This window comes from Odocoileus virginianus, unplaced genomic scaffold (genome assembly GCF_023699985.2).
Source record: "Odocoileus virginianus isolate 20LAN1187 ecotype Illinois unplaced genomic scaffold, Ovbor_1.2 Unplaced_Scaffold_2, whole genome shotgun sequence".
Classification (NCBI taxonomy): domain Eukaryota; kingdom Metazoa; phylum Chordata; class Mammalia; order Artiodactyla; family Cervidae; genus Odocoileus; species Odocoileus virginianus.
In genome coordinates, this window is record NW_027224264.1 from 1,020,663 (window position 1) to 1,038,436 (window position 17,774).

The window sequence follows — 17,774 nt, forward strand, 5'->3', positions numbered from 1 at the left end:
TATTTAAATCACGGCCATCACCAGTAATGAATATTTCTTCCAAATGATTCTTATTTTCCCAAGACAGACACTAGCTCTGTAAGTCTGCTAACAAGCATTGGTCATGTAGATTTCTTTTCTTTTTCCGTTCCTTATCAACATTTCCTCCGGCAATGGCGCTGGCTCCTCTTTTGTAAAAATAACCCGTTGGCTTCCCTGAGTTGTCACACTGGCCTAAAGCCAGCAAGGGCAGTTAGCCACATAACAAGCTACAGCCATCTGTCAGAATATGCTAAAAATCAATGAGGATAGTTGGATCCATTCTTCTGGCTAGGCCTGACTCCTCCACACAATTCTGATTTGTCATTGTGAGTTGGAGTGGTTATGTTAATATCAAATCCAAGTTCTCCCTAGTATTGAATATCATGGCAAAATCTTTCAGCAAGATTCATTTTGGTGACTAGTTTAGGGACTCTACAATAAGCCACTTGGCCAGATGGAGGAAATAGATGCTCCAACACGACTCCAAAATTGTTCTAAGAGCAAATGTAGTAAACACAAGTGATTTCAGCTCCACAGCAACCAGCTAGACATATCATTTAACTAAAGGCCAATATCTGACAATTTCTCAACCTCCACTGTTGACAACTCCACCTCCCAGAAGGTAGAGAAAATAAGGAGACTTGCTTCTCGCACTGACTAAAAAAAGAGAAATTGGTGAAGTGAAGGTGACAAAAACTTATAGAGAAAGCAACGATTTTATCTGAAAGTCCATAAGTACTCTATAAAGCAAATTCCTAGACTTTAGGAAAGTGGTTTTCTACAGTGAAGAAGGTATGTATGAGTCCATGCCTGGAGACAGTATAAAAAAAGAGGGGGGGAGATGAATAAAGAGTCAGCTGGGGATATTCGCTGGCTATTGAAACCAGCATGCCTCTACTGGGTGCTCTCCATCCAGTATTTCTAAATAACATGTACTGAAAAGAAGGGATGAAAATCAAGGATAAATAAATATAAGGTGTGGTTAAAAAATGCCAAAAAGAATCACACCTGAAATGACCCTAAAGGTTGAAAAAACCTGCTAAAGATAACAGAACAGTTTTTTAAAAAATATGTTTAGAACAAGAAGAGCAAGGATAGGATAGGCATACAATGCATGGAATGGTATCAAACGAGTGATCGTATCTTTTTTTGTGAAAAAGAAGGATTCTAACCTAAAAGGGGGCTTCCCTCATAGCTCAGCTGGTAAAGAATCTGCCTGCAATGTGGGAGACTTGGTTTGATCCCTGGGTTGGCAAGATACCCTGGAGAAGGGAAAGGCTACGCACTCCAGTATTCTGGCCTGGAGAATTCCATGGACTGTATAGTCCATGGGGTCGCAAAGCGTTGGACATGACTGAGTGACTTTCATTTTCACTTAACCTAAAAGGGTAATCAATATCATAGCCATAAATTGAAGCCTAATATAGGCAAGGTGCCCATAAGAGGGCACTCAACTGTTCTAAATTGATTGAAATTACATTTCAAACTGGTGAGAGGTCCTGTGGATTAGATGGCCGAGTCATAGTTGTTAATGTTTTGGGATTGTGGTATGGGTGACATGTGTCGGAAGACTAAAGACCCTAATATAAGCTTTGGTTTTGAAAAGGGACACAGAGCACATGGGCTTCTTAGGTTAGACAAGGGTCATCATGCTGATTGAGTGCAAAATCCTGAAACAGGCTATTAAAAGGAGGATTTGTAAGCACTTAGAAAAAAGTAGTAACCATCAGAAGGCAGCATAAATTCTATAAGAACAAGTCATTAGACAAACCTCATTTCATTTCTTTTTTGATTATGATTATTGGCTTGGTAGATCAGCAAAAATGTAACACTCTGTATCTTGGTATCAGCAAGGCATTTGACAAGGTCTTTCATGATATGTCTGTGAACAAGACAGAGAAATGTAGAATGCTGCCTGATGGATAAATGTCAGCCTGCAGGGAGGTTTCCAGTGGCGTGCCACTGAGCTCTGACCTTCATCTTCTCCTATATAACATTTTTATTAATGACTTACATAGTCATATTGAGTGAAGTAAGTCAGAGAAGGCAAAATATTGTATGACATCACAATTATTTGTGAAAGTTTAGAAGAAATGATACAAATGAACTTACAAAACAGAAAGAGACTCACAGACTTAGAGAACAAACTTATGGTTGCCAGTGGGGGAAGGATGGGGGGAAGGGATAGTTAGGGAGTTTGGGATGGACATGTACACACTGCTATATTTAAAATGGATAACCAACAAGGACCTACTGTCTAGCACATGGAACTCTGCTCAATGTTATGTGGCAGACTAGATGGGAGGGGAGTTTGGGGGAGAATGGATACATGTATATGTATGGCTGAGTCCCTTTGCTGTTCACCTGAAACTATCACAACATTGTCAATTGGCTATGGGTGTGTGCTAAGTCACTTCAGTCATGTCTGACTCTTTGTGACCCATGGACTGTAGCCTGCCAGGCTCCTCTGTCCATGGGATTTCCAGGCAAGACTACTTGGGTGGGTTGCCATGCCCTCCTCCAGGGCATCTTTGCAACCCAGGGATAGAACCAACCCATGTCTCCAGCATTGGCAGTCTGATTCTTTACAACTAGTGCCACTGGGGAAGCCCTTATACAAAATAAAAAGTTTTTTAAAAAAGAGCAAGGCATATCTAAGAAACCTACAAATGACACAGTAATGAGTGCAGTACAGGGCGAATACTTTTTATGGCAGAATTAGAATTCAGCTACATCTCCACGGGTTAACAAGATGAAATCCAATTAGGCTAAATTGAAGCTCTAAACCTATTTTCCACCTACATCCTTTCCATCCCAAACACACAATTTAAAAAATCTACCAACTATGCAATAATTATAAAATAAATGAAATGTGGCTTAGTCTTAGAGCTCATTTAAAAGTTTTGAGTTGAGTTAAATAGTGTTTTTGGTGTGTATCAGTAGTGTTATGTGTTCACCAAAAATGCTGATATTGGAGTAAAGAATATTAAGAGAAATATTCGGTTGGCCAAAAAGTTCATTTGGGGTTTTCCATAAGGTGTTATGGAACGCAATATTTACTTAGAACAGGGGCAACAACTGATTATTGGTCATAACGCCAATTCCTGAATGAGTCAGTCAAGTTGATTGTCTACTGAGAGTTCCATCTACCATACATCGGATCTGCTCCCAGCCTGTGCTCAGTTACATCCGCAGGTGTCCAGGCTATTGCTTTTTTAATCACATGATCTTCCTCTCCCCTCAGCTGACTGAAAGAATAACTGACAGTGCTTGCCAAGAAACATAAACACTGCCTGGTACAAAAGGGATATGAATTGGGCTAATCAAATGCACTCTTTTTGGTTTTTCTAAATATATTTTTAAAAGTATTTATGTATTTGGCTGTGCCAGGTCTTAGTTGGGACACATGGGATCTTTGATCTCAGTTGCAGCATATCGGAATCTAGCTCCCAGACCAGGGATGGAACCCCAGGCCCCTTGCATTGAGAGCCTGGGGTCTTAGCCACTGGACCACCAGAAAAGTCCCTCTCTTAGGTTTTTAAGCCTAGGGCTAGCAGGAAAATTAGGCAGGTAGCAATGGAACAGGCGCTGAAGCGAGAAAGTGCAAGGTGCTGGGAGGTACACTTGGAGTCACATAGTGCAATGAAAACCTGACTTTGCTATGAGAAAGTAGACACTATGTGGTAGACCAAAGAAATACTGAGCTGACAATAAGCTTTTGGACAAAGAAAAAGACAAAGAGTGGCAACACTGCAGAGAATTGCTGAGTCATATTGGTGCCAGAGATCTATAGGCCTTACCCTTCCTTGTGTATTACCCTTCCAGTATTTCCTGGCAATAGTCTTAAAAAGATATTCTCAATTATTTGAGGCAGTTTGAATAACCACTGCTCCTTTCAATCAAAGAGCCTAATAATCCACACGTGCATTCAGCCTTGGCTGTGACACTTCAAGAGCAGACTGGACAGACTGAAGTGTGCTCTAGGGGAAGAGCCAGGATGCAGGATTTGAAATCAGTTAATGTGAGGAGCAGGTGGAGGAATGGGGGAAACATTTAGCTCTAAGTAGAGAAGATTCAGGATCAGTGAAGGGCTGTTAGATGTGAGAGGGGTTTTATTTATTTTGTGAGATCCCAGAACTAGGTCTGGAAGGAATGGGTAGAGTTAAGAGGTGGGAGATTTGGGTTCATTAAGAATCTTCCAGTAGTTGTCTGACATGAAATGGAATGCCTGAGGAATGAGCTAATGTCTTATTCTGGAGATATTTAGGGAGAGGCAGGTAACCACATAATAGGGATGGCAATATTACCTTTGAATTCTATAATGCTTCACAATGAATATTCTGTTACACTGGCTTGATTTTCCTAACAATCTGTTGAGATGGGCATTTTTATATTCATGTTTACGGATGTGGAAGCTGAGGCTCAGAGAGCTATCATACAGCTCTTAATTAAGTACCAGGGCACTCGCAGAGATACCTTCTATTGACTGCATGTGAAAGGAGCATTATAAAGGATATATTTGGAAAATCCTAGCTGATCAAGCTGATAGGGTTTCTAGGTTTTTAAAAATTCATCTTTGTGATGCTGAATATATTTTCAAATGCACAAAAAAGGTACTCTCTCTGCTCAGTCTCGCATGAAAACTTATGTTCTTCTCTGCGTCTTATGAAACTGAGACCAATTAATACATTCCTTGCATAGATACAGAAGGTCCGTGGGTGCAGTTTGTACAAACATGCCTAGATGTACATTTCAAACAAGAATAGTTTTCTCTCTCCATTTGCCTGAGCCCATTCCCCACCCTCCTTCCAGATTTCCTGTTATTTGGCTTCTTAGATGAAAGAAGTGTGTTTGCTTATCAAGACTGCTATTTAACCAAATGGGCCCACTGCTTTCTTAGCTATCACTAAGCCCTGCAAAGGAATTAAAAGAGTGAGTAAATCACCACCATTAGTGAAAACTCCTTGAAGATAAACATTGTTCTCTGCTTTTCTCACTTGATTCACTTCCTCCCTTTGAATTAAAAACAAAAAGAAAAAGAAATGCTGCGCTACACAAACCCTCTCACTAGTACCCACAGGTGCTGACTGCTGTATTATCTCTTGGAAGAGATCAGTAATATCACTTTTTGAAGCTATTTAACCTAGTTAGTGATGGATGATATAGAGTTTCCTGGATGTGGGCCATAGTGTTTTCAGGTTGTTGTTGGTGACATATTTCTGATGCTCTGGCTGGCATTTAAGTTAATATCCTGCTAAGGAGAAACAGTCATTTTGAAATGTGAGTTTATTAGTCCTCCCCTTTCCATTCCACTTCTCAGATTATTGGGATAGAAGTTGATCAGAGTTGACACCAGACATTGCTTATCAAGTAACACCCTATACCCAGTGTTTACATGCAAGTGTGTTTAGAAAAAGCTTTGGTGGTAGACCTAAAGAAGACATATAAGACAAAGGGAAGTCCTTGAGTTTAACAGATAACAGAATACTATGCCTTATTGGGCAATATTTTTCTACAACAATAGAAAGTTGTACTTTTTGGCTTAAGACAGAGTATCTAGAAATAATGAATAATTTCTCAGTTAATCGCATCAAGTGCTGAAATCTATTAGGATCAAGGCATCTAGAACTATGGAGGAGTAGAACTTTAATCACCTGACAAAGATTTGAGGAGGAATCTGGAAACCTAAATATATCAAGCAACAGAAACACAGAGGCAAATTTTTGATCAAAAGATCAACCTCCACCCTAATGGCAGAATCAAGTTTTGAAAATTACACATATGGACTTCTGATGGAGCAAATCCATTTTCAAACTGTTTGAAGGCAACTTAGTCAAAAAGATCTTAAATAAAATGTAAACTTTTGCTGTTCCTCCAATTTTGCTTGGATTTCCCTGTAATATTGCAGTATCTTAAAACAAGGGACAACCACCTTTTACCTTGAGGATACAATGACGATTTAGGTAACTGCTTGGTTTCATGCTGTGGGGTGTTTATGCATCTATAGCTTCCTCTTCACAGGGGCATCTGCTTCGTTTGGTCTGTGTCTGTGGGTATGCCTGGATCTAGATGGGTGTGTCTGTGTCTGTCTCCAGGCTTGTGGAGGGGGTCTGCCTTTTTGCCCAGGCATCTGGGTGTGTATCTATGTATCTGTGCATCTCTGCAGCTCTCGATGATGTGTTTCTGCCTTCAATGGACTCATCCTGTGCCAATGTTTAAGTTTAGTGGGATCAATCATAGCTCAAGTACCTGGTCTCCAATGGTATGTTGCTATTCAAGACCCAGCTGTTATGCAGATGAACCGAGTCCTGGGTGCTGGTTGGGGGAGCTGGAGCGGCTGGGCTGGGCTGGCTGCGGGTGGTCATTGATCTCCTCTGAAGAGAGTCAGCCGCGGGGGGTGGCTTCCTGGCACAGGTGCAGGCGTGCGGAGGCGGCGGCGGCGGCGGGAGGGGTCTGAAGGTGAACTGGTTGTGTGGGCTGCTCTGCATGTCTAGAGAGGAGAGAAGAAAAACACAAAATAGAGACTGACTCTCTCACTGGGCAGTCAGGAAAACACAGCACGTCAGACTTCTGAGGATTTCCCAATAACATAATACGTGGGATGGGGTGGGGGTCGGGGCAGAGAGAGTTGGGAGTTCAGTCTATCTGTAAAAATGTCACTTAACATACAAAAACACGTGCAGCGAGCTTCTGAAATGTAAGACATTCACAGTCGCATTTACATGTAAATTCTTCAGGGCTATAGCAGCTCTAAAGTAAATGAGGCCGCCTCACACAATTTGTCAGAGTTTCTGCTACTGAATAAATAAATCATCAACGGGACACTGACTTACAGAACAGAAGTGAGCCGATTTTCATCACTTGCAAAAATCTCACTTCGGAAAGCACCAGTGAAAGGCACAAATTTGTTGCAAGGAAAATCACTCGACACTTAAAAAGTACAAGGCCACCTTCTGGCTTACCTCAGGAAAGGATGCTAGCCTGCCTGCTGGGGAGCAAAACCAAACTTCAGAAAAACAGCTCACCAGGGTGTAACTCAACTGCGGGAGAGTAATCTCTTGGCCAGCTCCCCTTCTCCCCAACTCAGTGCTTCTTATAAAATGGAGGCTAGAAGGAGTTTGTTCAGGTCGTTAGACATATTTCTACGGCCGTGCAAAACAGTCCATACCTCTCCCCTCTTTGCCACACCTTTCTAGAAGCTCAGTGATATAAGCCGCAGCTGAGACAGCAAGGAAACTTTTTTTATCCCTGTTTGCATAGGAGGCATCCTGGGACAGTGGTCCTCAGACTTTATTGTTATTGTTTGGTATTTTTCTGCCATTTTCTTGGCAGGCAGACATATAGACAGGAAGTTAGAATTTGGCCCGTGCAAAATACCCCAATTAAACCCTTTGAAAAGAAATCACTATTGGAGTTGATAGCCACATCTCTTTCACGGGAGAAACATAATAGATGTCAAGCGATTTCTTGTAACACCAGCATGTTGCCGATAAACTTTGTAGACAGCATGGCTTTGTCCCACCTCCCAAATGACTGAGGCTTGAAAAGCAGAAAAATGCCAGAGGCTTTCCATGTCTAGCAAAGGGCTCAGCTGGTTTGGACTGAGACTCACTTTGCAGTGGTTGATCAGAGGGCGAAAAAAAAATCACTTTCTTCAATCCTTCCATCTCAGACTTGGACTGTGAAGACATTGGCATCATTTTCATACTTTAAAATGATACTAGTGCCTCAAGAGCATGACAGATTTTCCTCAGTGTTTTCTACTACAGGTGGCTCTCCCTTTAAATAAACTTGCTATATGAAAAACGGAATTGTATATAGGGAATTGTGTATAGGGAATTGTATCCAATTGTATATTGGATACGGAAAGGCAATGGCACCCCACTCCAGTATTCTTGCCTGGAAAATCCCATGGACGGAGGAGCCTGGTAGGCTGCAGTCCATGGGGTTGCGAAGAGTTGGACATGACTGAGTGACTTCACTTTCACTTTTCACTTTTATGCATTGGAGAAGGAAATGGCAACCCACTCCAGTGTTCTTGCCTGGAGGAATCCCAGGGATGGGGTCGCACAGAGTCAGACACGACTGAAGTGACTTAGCAGCAGCAGTATATTGGGTAGGGAGTGGTGATCATTCATTTTATATGAAAAATTCTTTTAGAAAGTCAGCTACCCTTGTATATTTAAAAGGAACTAAAATGCTTCATGAATTTTCTAAATCACCCCCATTACTCTAGACCCAGTCCAAATCCCATATCCACTAAAAAAAAAAATGATCAAAAGTACTTAACATCTCATTGATTTTTTTAAACCTCTGGACTCATACTCATGACCTTAACAAGAAGCCTGCTTTCCATCCTTGGGGCTTAATGAAGGATTGAATGCTGGGATCCAAAACACCTGGGGATCCTCTAATTTTGTAGATGAGAAAACTGATGCCCAGAGGATTGTTTGTCCAGGGACACTTGGCAAGTTAGTGGCATGGCTACGATTAGAATCCACATCACCTCACTCTGTCCAAAGCTCCATTCACTCTCCTGCAGCTCTCTGTAATACAAGTTAAGATGTAGAGACAACAATTCCTCCACATTTTCTGGACTCTTCACTTATGACATACCACCTGCACTGCAGTTATTTGCGTCTATGTCAGCTCCCTTCTTCTGGGCTTCCCAGGTAGCACTAGTGGTAAAGAATGCAGGATACATAGGAGATGCGAGTTCCACCTCTGGGTTGGTGAGATGCCACGGAGGAGGGCATGGCAACCCACTCCAGCATTCTTGCCTGCAGAATTCCATGGACAGAGGAGCCTGTCAGGCCACAGTCCATAGGGTTGCAAAGAGCTGGACACTACTGAAACGACTTAGTACACACTACTCCTGTCGCAGACGATATCTCCTTTGTGTACACAGGAAGGCGGAATGGTGTAATGAAGTGCAGCACATATAATGGAAAGGGCACTGAATTCAGGGGTTTGAGTTCTTCTACCACTTGGGAACTTTACCCCCTCATCTGTCAAATGCAGACAATAATCCTTTTACCTAGTAATTACATTTAATTCATGTAACATATGCTTGGACGTAGTACGTCGATGATTGTTTATTGAATGTAACAGGAGTATAAAATTTTAAGATTAGAGAATTCCTTTGCATTCCACTAATTAGGACTCCGCCCTTTCATTGTTAAATACCTGGGTTCAATCCCTGGTTGAGGAACTAAGATTTTGCAAACCATGCACCATGTGCACCCTCCCTCCCCCGTGCCCCCCCCCCCCCGCCAAAAAAACAAAAAAAAAGATGAGCTGGAATTGACCATAGGAATCATCTAGTTCAGCCCTCCCTCATTCCCTCTCCATTTTACAGCCAAGGAACCAAAGTCTCAGAGGTGAAGTAATTTGTTCGGTCATTCAACTTGTATGAATTTGCCTGCCTATGTCTATTGATTCCTAGCCTAGAACTCTTTCCATTAAATTATTCTAGAAAATAAATGAGTCTCTTCTCTAACTTCAGCACTTAAGATTTTTATCATAAATTTGGCCTCTGAGTTTGCAATGTTATAGCAGTCTCTTAATATTCCATGTTTTTGTCCTATCTCTCCAAATAGGCCACATGTTTCTTAGAGCAAATCACCTTCTACCTTTCTTGAATGCCATGGTAACACTGAGCACAGTTAAGTACAGAGTAAGATCCCTGAAAACTTTTATTGATAGAAGAGTTTCACTGGTCTGTGGGACCTACAGAACCACCCCGAATGTGCCCTTGGCTCTTTCATTCTGATGTAGCCACTGGATATCTACTTAGTTCACAGAGCAGTAGTCTTCCTCCTTGGAAGTCTCAGTGAAATCTCTCCCAAAACCATGGGGAAGGACAATGATACCCGGAAGAGGGAGCTTAAAATCATGTCCTCCAGGATGTGAAAAGAGCAGCAGTGACACATGAATACATGAACTTAATGATGCAATGAAGAGATGCCAAAGGTGGGAGTCCACAGTTAGAAGAAGAAAAGGAATCAATTTTGGGTCATGTGTTCAGAACACCTTCCAAGCAACATGTGTGAGATCTGCTAGCCTAATGAGTAGGTGTTTCTGTCAATACAGGTGGTCAAAAGAAAGAAAGTTTCTATTCAGTACAATTGCTTGAAAGAAAGGATCACTCATTATCATCTGGATTTACTGTGTGCTGGATTTTCCCAAAATCTTTCTGACTCGTTTTTAATCATGAAAAATGATAAAAAAAAATTCTACTTCACTGAAGAGTACAATCCTGCTATTATTATAACATATTCTGTCGTTTCTGCCTCAGGTAGAACTACTTTGTATAGTCGTTTTGATTATATATGCTTATATATATTGAAAACATATATTTTGACTATATATACATATGTTCTTATTTATATCTATTTTATTGTGTACTGTTGATCCTACATTTTGAATATGCTGAGGTTTCCCTAGCTGTTCATGCCATCTTTAAAGTATTTCATGATATTGGACTGAGTGGAATATATTTGGACTTTAAGCCTTTATGAAATACAAATCATCTCACCTTCATTCTTTTTTTCACCTCAGGAAAAAGATGTGGGGAATACCCTCATTCCCTCCCAAATGAAGTAATTTAATCCTTGGGCTCCATAAAATGGGATTTCTCAACATTAAACACTAATAAAAAATACATTAGGGTTCAGTGTCAGGAGCTCTAGAACACCAATTTCAAGGGGTTAAGAGTCACATCACTCACTGCCAATGTATCTGGCAACCATACGTTCCTGTGCCTGAGAGATGCAAGGGGTGGGGGGGGAGTAGTGATTATGCAAATGTGGGTATCCAGACATACAAAGCTTTCTGAGAGTAATTTAAGTTTTCAGATAGAAAGGTCTAATTCACATAATATTCTTGGATAGGAGCCAGTTTCAGGGTTAAGGTCCTAAAATAACTTGGAAAGAAAATCTCTCGGGGGCCGGTAGGGGTAGGGGTGGGATTCCTCCAAACTCTGTATCCAAGGCATTTTAGGCACGGCAGAGCTATTAACAGAAGTATAAGCCTTCAGAAGCAACGCTGTCTGTCGCCAAAAGGTAAGTGGGAGAGGAAAGTTGTCATGCATAGACTTTTCCCCTCTTTTTCTGCAAATAAACCTTCTTCTGGATCATGTGTTAGAGAAAGTTTGCACCAGAAATTAGAATATATCTGCCCAGAAACACCATGCGAGGACTGCTCAAGATATCCATTAGGGTGTTTTACCCCTTTCATTTCATTAACACATACAGTCCATTCAGCTATAAGGTGATGACTGCATTTTGAAAATTCACTGCACTATGACAGAATCACACATGGGTAAGGGTCTTACAGGAAAAATGGTGTTTGGGCACAATACCTGAAGTGTGCTTGTGAAAGTGGGTGTCAGAAGGATTGCAATTTATGAGTTATTGTGAAGTGGTGGAAGGAGGGCTATCTGAATCAGACAGGAAGTTCTAACACCAGATGTAGGTGGGCAAGGCTTCTAACACACATGGTGGACTAAGGTAGCTGGTAGATGTTTCAGATGTAAGCATGTGCATGTTTTGCATATTCCTCCATGGCTCTATCTGCTGTATGCGGTCTCCTGCATGCACCTAGTATTTTTAACAGATGGAATCGCACATGTGCAAATGTGAAATTTCTCTTATGTTCAAATTGTTCTCAAATGTACTAATAACATGGCGACAAATCAATGTTTTCTAAACAAGCATTGTAGCAGAACTGACTGTACAGATAAAATAGCTTTCAGTAGGTGTTAAAAATACTGTCATTAATTTGGTAAAGTCAAATAGATTTTTTTTCTTGAACAATTTGACCAAAATAGATACAAGCCTTGTTTTGCAAAGTTCATGTATTTAATTAATTGATCAGTTTTCTATAATGACACTATGACAATACAGCCCCAAATATGCTTTGTCCCAAAGTTACCATATAGTATATGTTGCAAAGGGGGGCACATATATTCCTATAACTCAAGGGAAAGGTCACAGGAGGTCAGAGAACATGTCTGTACTTCCTCATTTTAGTCTGTTTCATTACCTCTTTGGATAAAGTGGGGATAGCATCATGATGCTTTGGCTCCAATTCTGAATCCAAAAAATGTCTGAAAATGGGAGTTTTTTTTCCTAACTGATTTGGTGGGAAAACCTAACCAGAACTGATATGATGATATTTATAGTCTCTCTGCATTTCATTTAGTGAATTCTCCCACTTTTAGCTGCAGAAATACTGATGTGTTTTATTAAGTGGTGCTGGCCCACATCCCAATTCAGGGGTTGCACAATAGACAGTGTATCTTTATGCTATTGCCTTTATAAAATCTTAAAAATTCTAAATTGTAAAATAAGTGGACCCCAAAGATTTTGGATAAAGGATTGAGTCTGTATTATTATTTAACCACCTCTCTGAACTCTTATGAGGCAAAATTAATTAATGCTTCTGAAGGCCTTAGTAATCTACATGAGCAAAGAACATCAGGGCACCAAGGGTTATTGCCATAACTACTTATGTCAAGTCTCTTGAGGCCAATTATAAGACTTTGGTTTCTGGGACTGGTTTTCTGAACTGTTCTCTGTCCTAGGAAGGAGAGGGAATAAAAAGAAACAGATTTAAAAGAAAGAAAAGAGGTTAGTTAGTAATATTAACTATTCCTACTAATTTTGCCTGCCAATGCAGGAGATGTAAGAGACACAGGTTCAGTCCCTGGGTTGGGAAGATCCCCTGGAGAAGGGCATGGCAATCCACTCCAGTATTCTTGCCTGGAGAATCCCATGGACAGAGGAACCTGGCAGGCTACAGTCCATAGGGTTGCACAGAGTTGGACACGACTGAAGCGACTTACCTCACTAATTCTAAATGGATATTACTACTTTATAGTACTTTTCACAAGGAGCCTTCACAACCAGTGAGGAGGTAGTTATACATTTGCATGTTATGGCTAATATCCATTAACTTGATAGTGTTCAGTGATCATCAAATTAGTCTTAAGTGTATCTGGCTGTAGACATTTCTGTTCTTAACCTTATAATTTTTATTATAGGCTAAAAGAATATGGAGGTAATAAAATTGGTTTTCTGAAGAAAATGGAATAAACAGGTATACCTTATCACTCTTCTGGCTCAAATAATACTGCTTTAATACTGATATACTAACAGTCTTTAATAAAAGCAGATTCATTAGTTAAATAATGAATGAGAACAGAAATAAAGTCTATTACACAGCTAATGTTTAATAGATGTGTGTGTGTGTGTGTGTGTGTGTGTGTATGTGTGTGGGCATGTGAGGGCTTCCCAGGTGGTGCTAGTGGTAAAGAACTTGCCTGCCAATGCAGGAGACATAAGAGATGCGAGTTCAATCCCTGGGTCAGGAAGATCCCCTGGAGGAGGGCATGGCAACCCACTCCAGTATTCTTGCCCAGAGAATCCCATGGACAGAGGACCTGGCAGGCTATAGTCCATGGGTCACAAAGAGTCAGACATGACCGAGCAACTGAGCACACACATGGGCATGTGAATGAATGAGACATGGAGAACAACAGAAAGAGGCAGAAGGAGAGAGAAAGAGAGAGGAGAATTCACAATGACAGCAGATGACTGTGGGAGAAGAGTCACAGAGGCCTGGGGAAGGCTAACGATAATAAATTATAATATCATCAAGTTGACATGGTTTCAACCTGGTGCTGGATTACTGCCCTCTGCATGGCTCCTGAGCCCTGCAATGCTATGTATGAGATTGTAAAGTCCATCCCTTTGAGGACTTTAAATGGTCCTCTCAGTAAGCCAGCAAGCAAGAGTATGCTCCATTAATTTTTGTCAGTTAGATTGATCTCTGTTACAACCACTAGAAATAAAGGTGAACACTGAAGCACCTACAATCCTTTGACATGTTTGTGCTGAAACTCATATTTACACTTCAGTCTCTCCATAAACTGAGGCTTTATCTTTAAAGGGTGTGCTGGTCTACCTCCAGAAAAATCTAGGTCTCATTAACTTCCTTTCCTGCTCTCCAATGAGTCGTCCAAGTGAAACAAAGAGTCAAATATACACAAGGCAAGCCTCCTCCAATCCATTTCTCCCTGTCTCTATTATTGAGGGAATCCAACTGTGCCATGCACTGTACTGGCTTTCCATAGTGCAGTTAGCCAATCTCAGGCATAACAGTCAATATTGCTACCAACAGTACCTGGTTTGTTAACTCAATCAACTCTCTGACAAAGATTAAGACAAACTAGGACTCTACAACCAAGAAAATAATAGAAAGAAGGAGAGGACTGCTAATGCTATTTGGGTTAAATTACTCATGTAAATGTATAAACTAATTTTCTTGGTTGTGAGAATACAAGGAGGATACATCTTCACTTATATTTTCAGAGTAGCTTGACGGCGTTAAAAAGAACGAAAGAAAAATGAAGCCAATACACTTATTACCTATTTATTTTTCTATGCAGAATGGTAAAGAGCTCTACTTTGTGACAAAATTTGGAATTTTAAATGTCAAATTCTAAATATTAATATACGGTATTAACAATTCAAATTAAAATTAGTGGTTGGCCAAAGCCTGTTTCACTATGGTCTTGAAGGAAACTCTGTTATCCATTATGTACCATGAAACATGAAATAGATAATTGCCCTGTTTTATCTTATGCTGACAGTGATGCTGTGGCTTCCATTATTAGGCAGTGAAGTATATCAAAAAGAAAATATAAAAAGTAATGATCCTTAAAAGTTCACATTTACTTTATATTCAAACTAAAGTCCTATGTAGGTATTTCAATTATTTTCAGTCCCCAAGTTCATTATTTATTTGCAAGTAGGTAATGGAGGGTTATGAATTAATTGACAGTGAATTACCTTTATTAAAGGTAATAAATTGGCTAATAACAGATATTCTGGAATTTTACAAAGTTTTCATTTTCAGAGCTTCACTTTTTTATTAGACTATTAGAAATGGTCACCCTGTATTTGTTCAAAAAGCAACAGATAAAAATCTTTCTAATGTTATTTATGAAAATGGAATTCTGAATGTTTGAAGCACAAATCAAGAAAACATTATGACTGTGTCTAAAGCTCTAAGAAAAATATTTTTCAAACCACCATATGTTAAATAATGAGAGCAAACTATATTGAGTAGTAAAAAAAAGAAAAATTCCTAGAGGATAAAAAGAAAGCATGGAGAACTGGGAAGACTGGGGAAGGTTTTAGCACCTCCATCTCAAACTTTTCAACAAAAAGAATGAAGAAAAAGTACTTATTAAAAATTAATACCTTGAGGAGATAGTGAAGGACAGGGAAGCCTGGTGTGCTGCAGTTCATGGGGTTGCAAAGAGTTGGACATGACTCAGCAACTGAACAACAATATTACATTAACCATTATATAACCATCATTGACTGGCTATTTGGTGAGAAACCTCCTCCATACCCTGTAGGTACTCTCCTAGGAATAAGAGAAACCCATGGATACCAAATGAAGTGGTGAAAAGGGGTTCCAACATCTATACTTGGAGATTGAAAACATATGCAGTGTCCACCAGGGACAGTGGGAAGAGACAGCACTGTTATGGCAGGATTCACATGACCCAGATGATTCTCCCTCGTTTTTATCTTTGCTCTAACTCAGCAGTTCTCAGCTAGAGGATCCAAACAAACCAAAATATTTTGCTATCAATTGTTACTACAATAGAGGACTAAAGTTCACAGACAATTTATTTTAAAAATGGTAGATGAAAAGGTAATACCTCTAACAGTGCCACTCTGAGTTACCTTTGGATGTGCTTTCCTAGATAAGAGTGAAAGGGATGGGGCTATAGCTAGTGCTAGGAGTTGGGTACAACTATGATCCCATAAACAATTTCCATATTCTCATGCTTGCTAAATGATTCTATGCATACCATGGAGATGAAGAAAATTTGGTTATTCACACCCCCAAAAAACAAAATAAGGGGGGGAAATTGGGGGAAAATCTTCACATTCTCACAGGAATGTCTGACACATGTACATGTTATTCAGATATGCTGCAGCCAAAAAAAACAGAATTGTGATCTTGATGGAGGATGGCAGAACACCAGTGTCTTCCATCAACCTTTCTACCTGATATCTTTTGGGTTACTGAGGGAATCTCCCAAGAGATATGAGCTAGGAAGAGATAGTTCTGTGAAGAAGGAGAGAGTAACTTTTACTTCTCTCTTGTATTCAAGTGATGCATCTACTTGTCATATATCAAGAGCTGGGTCTGAATCATCTTTATAGCTCCCACACACTTAGCTCATAATTTTATTCAATACAACTTTATAATTTTGTTTGTTTGCAAATTTAATTAATTTGAACAAATTCAAAATTTTAAATTCAATTAAATTTATTTTTTAAAAACCAATTATAGCCACTCTGGTGGGAGAGTGTTTGATGATGACAAATACCTTATTTGATTGAATTCTTCACATTCCTACCAGCTGTTTTGGCATTGTGTGGGCATAGCCTGTCTCTGAAAGTTTCTGCCTGAAGTGTTCTGAAATATTCATTGATTAACTCACTCATTATTACAAATTTTCATTTTCTTGTTTTTCAACATGTTATTTTACTGAGATGTTAAATAGAATTATTTCTTGGAGAGGTGCCAACATTAAGACCTATTACTAAGCCTGCATTATAAACTTTGCTTATGCTAAGTTATGCATACTTAACTCATTTTATTTTTTCCTTCAAACTCTGATTCATTCCCTCAATTACATTACTGCTTATCTCTCTGGACTCCCTCCAATTTAACTAGGCCTTTATGGTTCCCCAAACAAAATGCAACATTCTAGATGAACATCACCCAGAATACAAGAAAGTTATCTGAAAAATTCTTTTGTAATGATGTCTTTTCATATGCATCCTCAAATTACATATAGAATGCATATATATTACATATAGAATGCACTTGAGACTTCATTAACTGGAAGATGGCTAATGAAGTCATGAGAAGACAGCTTATTTAGGAAATATAGTGATATATTGATACAGATGTGTCTACTAGTGGATCAAGCAAAATGTCCCTCAAAATAAGCAAATTAGTGGAATCTACTAATATAATGTTAGAGTCGAATGAACATTCAGTGAATTCAGACAGGTTTCTCCTAACTCTCACCCACTGAGGTTTAATGTATAGGTGCCTTAGGAAAACTAAAAAATTAACTTGTCTCAAGTGGGAGAGTGTCAGTGTACATAAACAGAAGGAAAAATGAGAACATGTGTTGAGGAAACTATGAATATTTGAAACTGCAGTAACAAAGAAATATAAATGGTAATCTGAGAAATTAAGAAAATATTTCCTAGGTAGTGATTGATCAGTGTTTCCATAAAGAAAGTATCTTAATTAACTTAATTCTTAGTTAAGGTCATTTAAATAAATTTCTTCAAATGGTACACAGGGGTAACTTAATGTATGATGGATGAGATGCTGAGAGGGACAGAGGATTAAACACACATTGCTTATGCGAAGCAGTTCTCAAAGAAATCTCTTGTTACTGTTCCTGTGTATTAATACGGGGGGGTACATGGGTCTGTACCAGACCAAACTGCAGAGTGTGATCTGGGTTCATGGCAGGGTGTGATGACAACCTGGATTTGATTCAAGTTGACTTTTCCTTTGGTTTACTCCCCAACTGCAAATAAGCACTACAAAAGATATTAAATAAAAATTGAACACAAGGCATGTGTACATGGTTCCATTTGCCTCCCTTGTACTTCATGAAAGCAAGTCTTGATTTGGTG

At 39.6% G+C, this 17,774-nt stretch overlaps 1 protein-coding gene across 2 annotated transcripts in view; it reads right to left on the reverse strand.

The window, feature by feature from the left end:
- The window catches only part of TENM1 (teneurin transmembrane protein 1), an 862,693-nt gene that overhangs the window by 391,522 nt on the left and 453,397 nt on the right, over nt 1-17,774 (reverse strand). For both annotated transcript variants that reach the window (XM_070462280.1, XM_070462279.1), the window contains one exon: nt 6,271-6,511. In XM_070462280.1, coding sequence (XP_070318381.1) covers nt 6,271-6,511 — 241 coding nt within the window. Of the gene's footprint in view, nt 1-6,270; nt 6,512-17,774 lie in introns of those variants that run through there.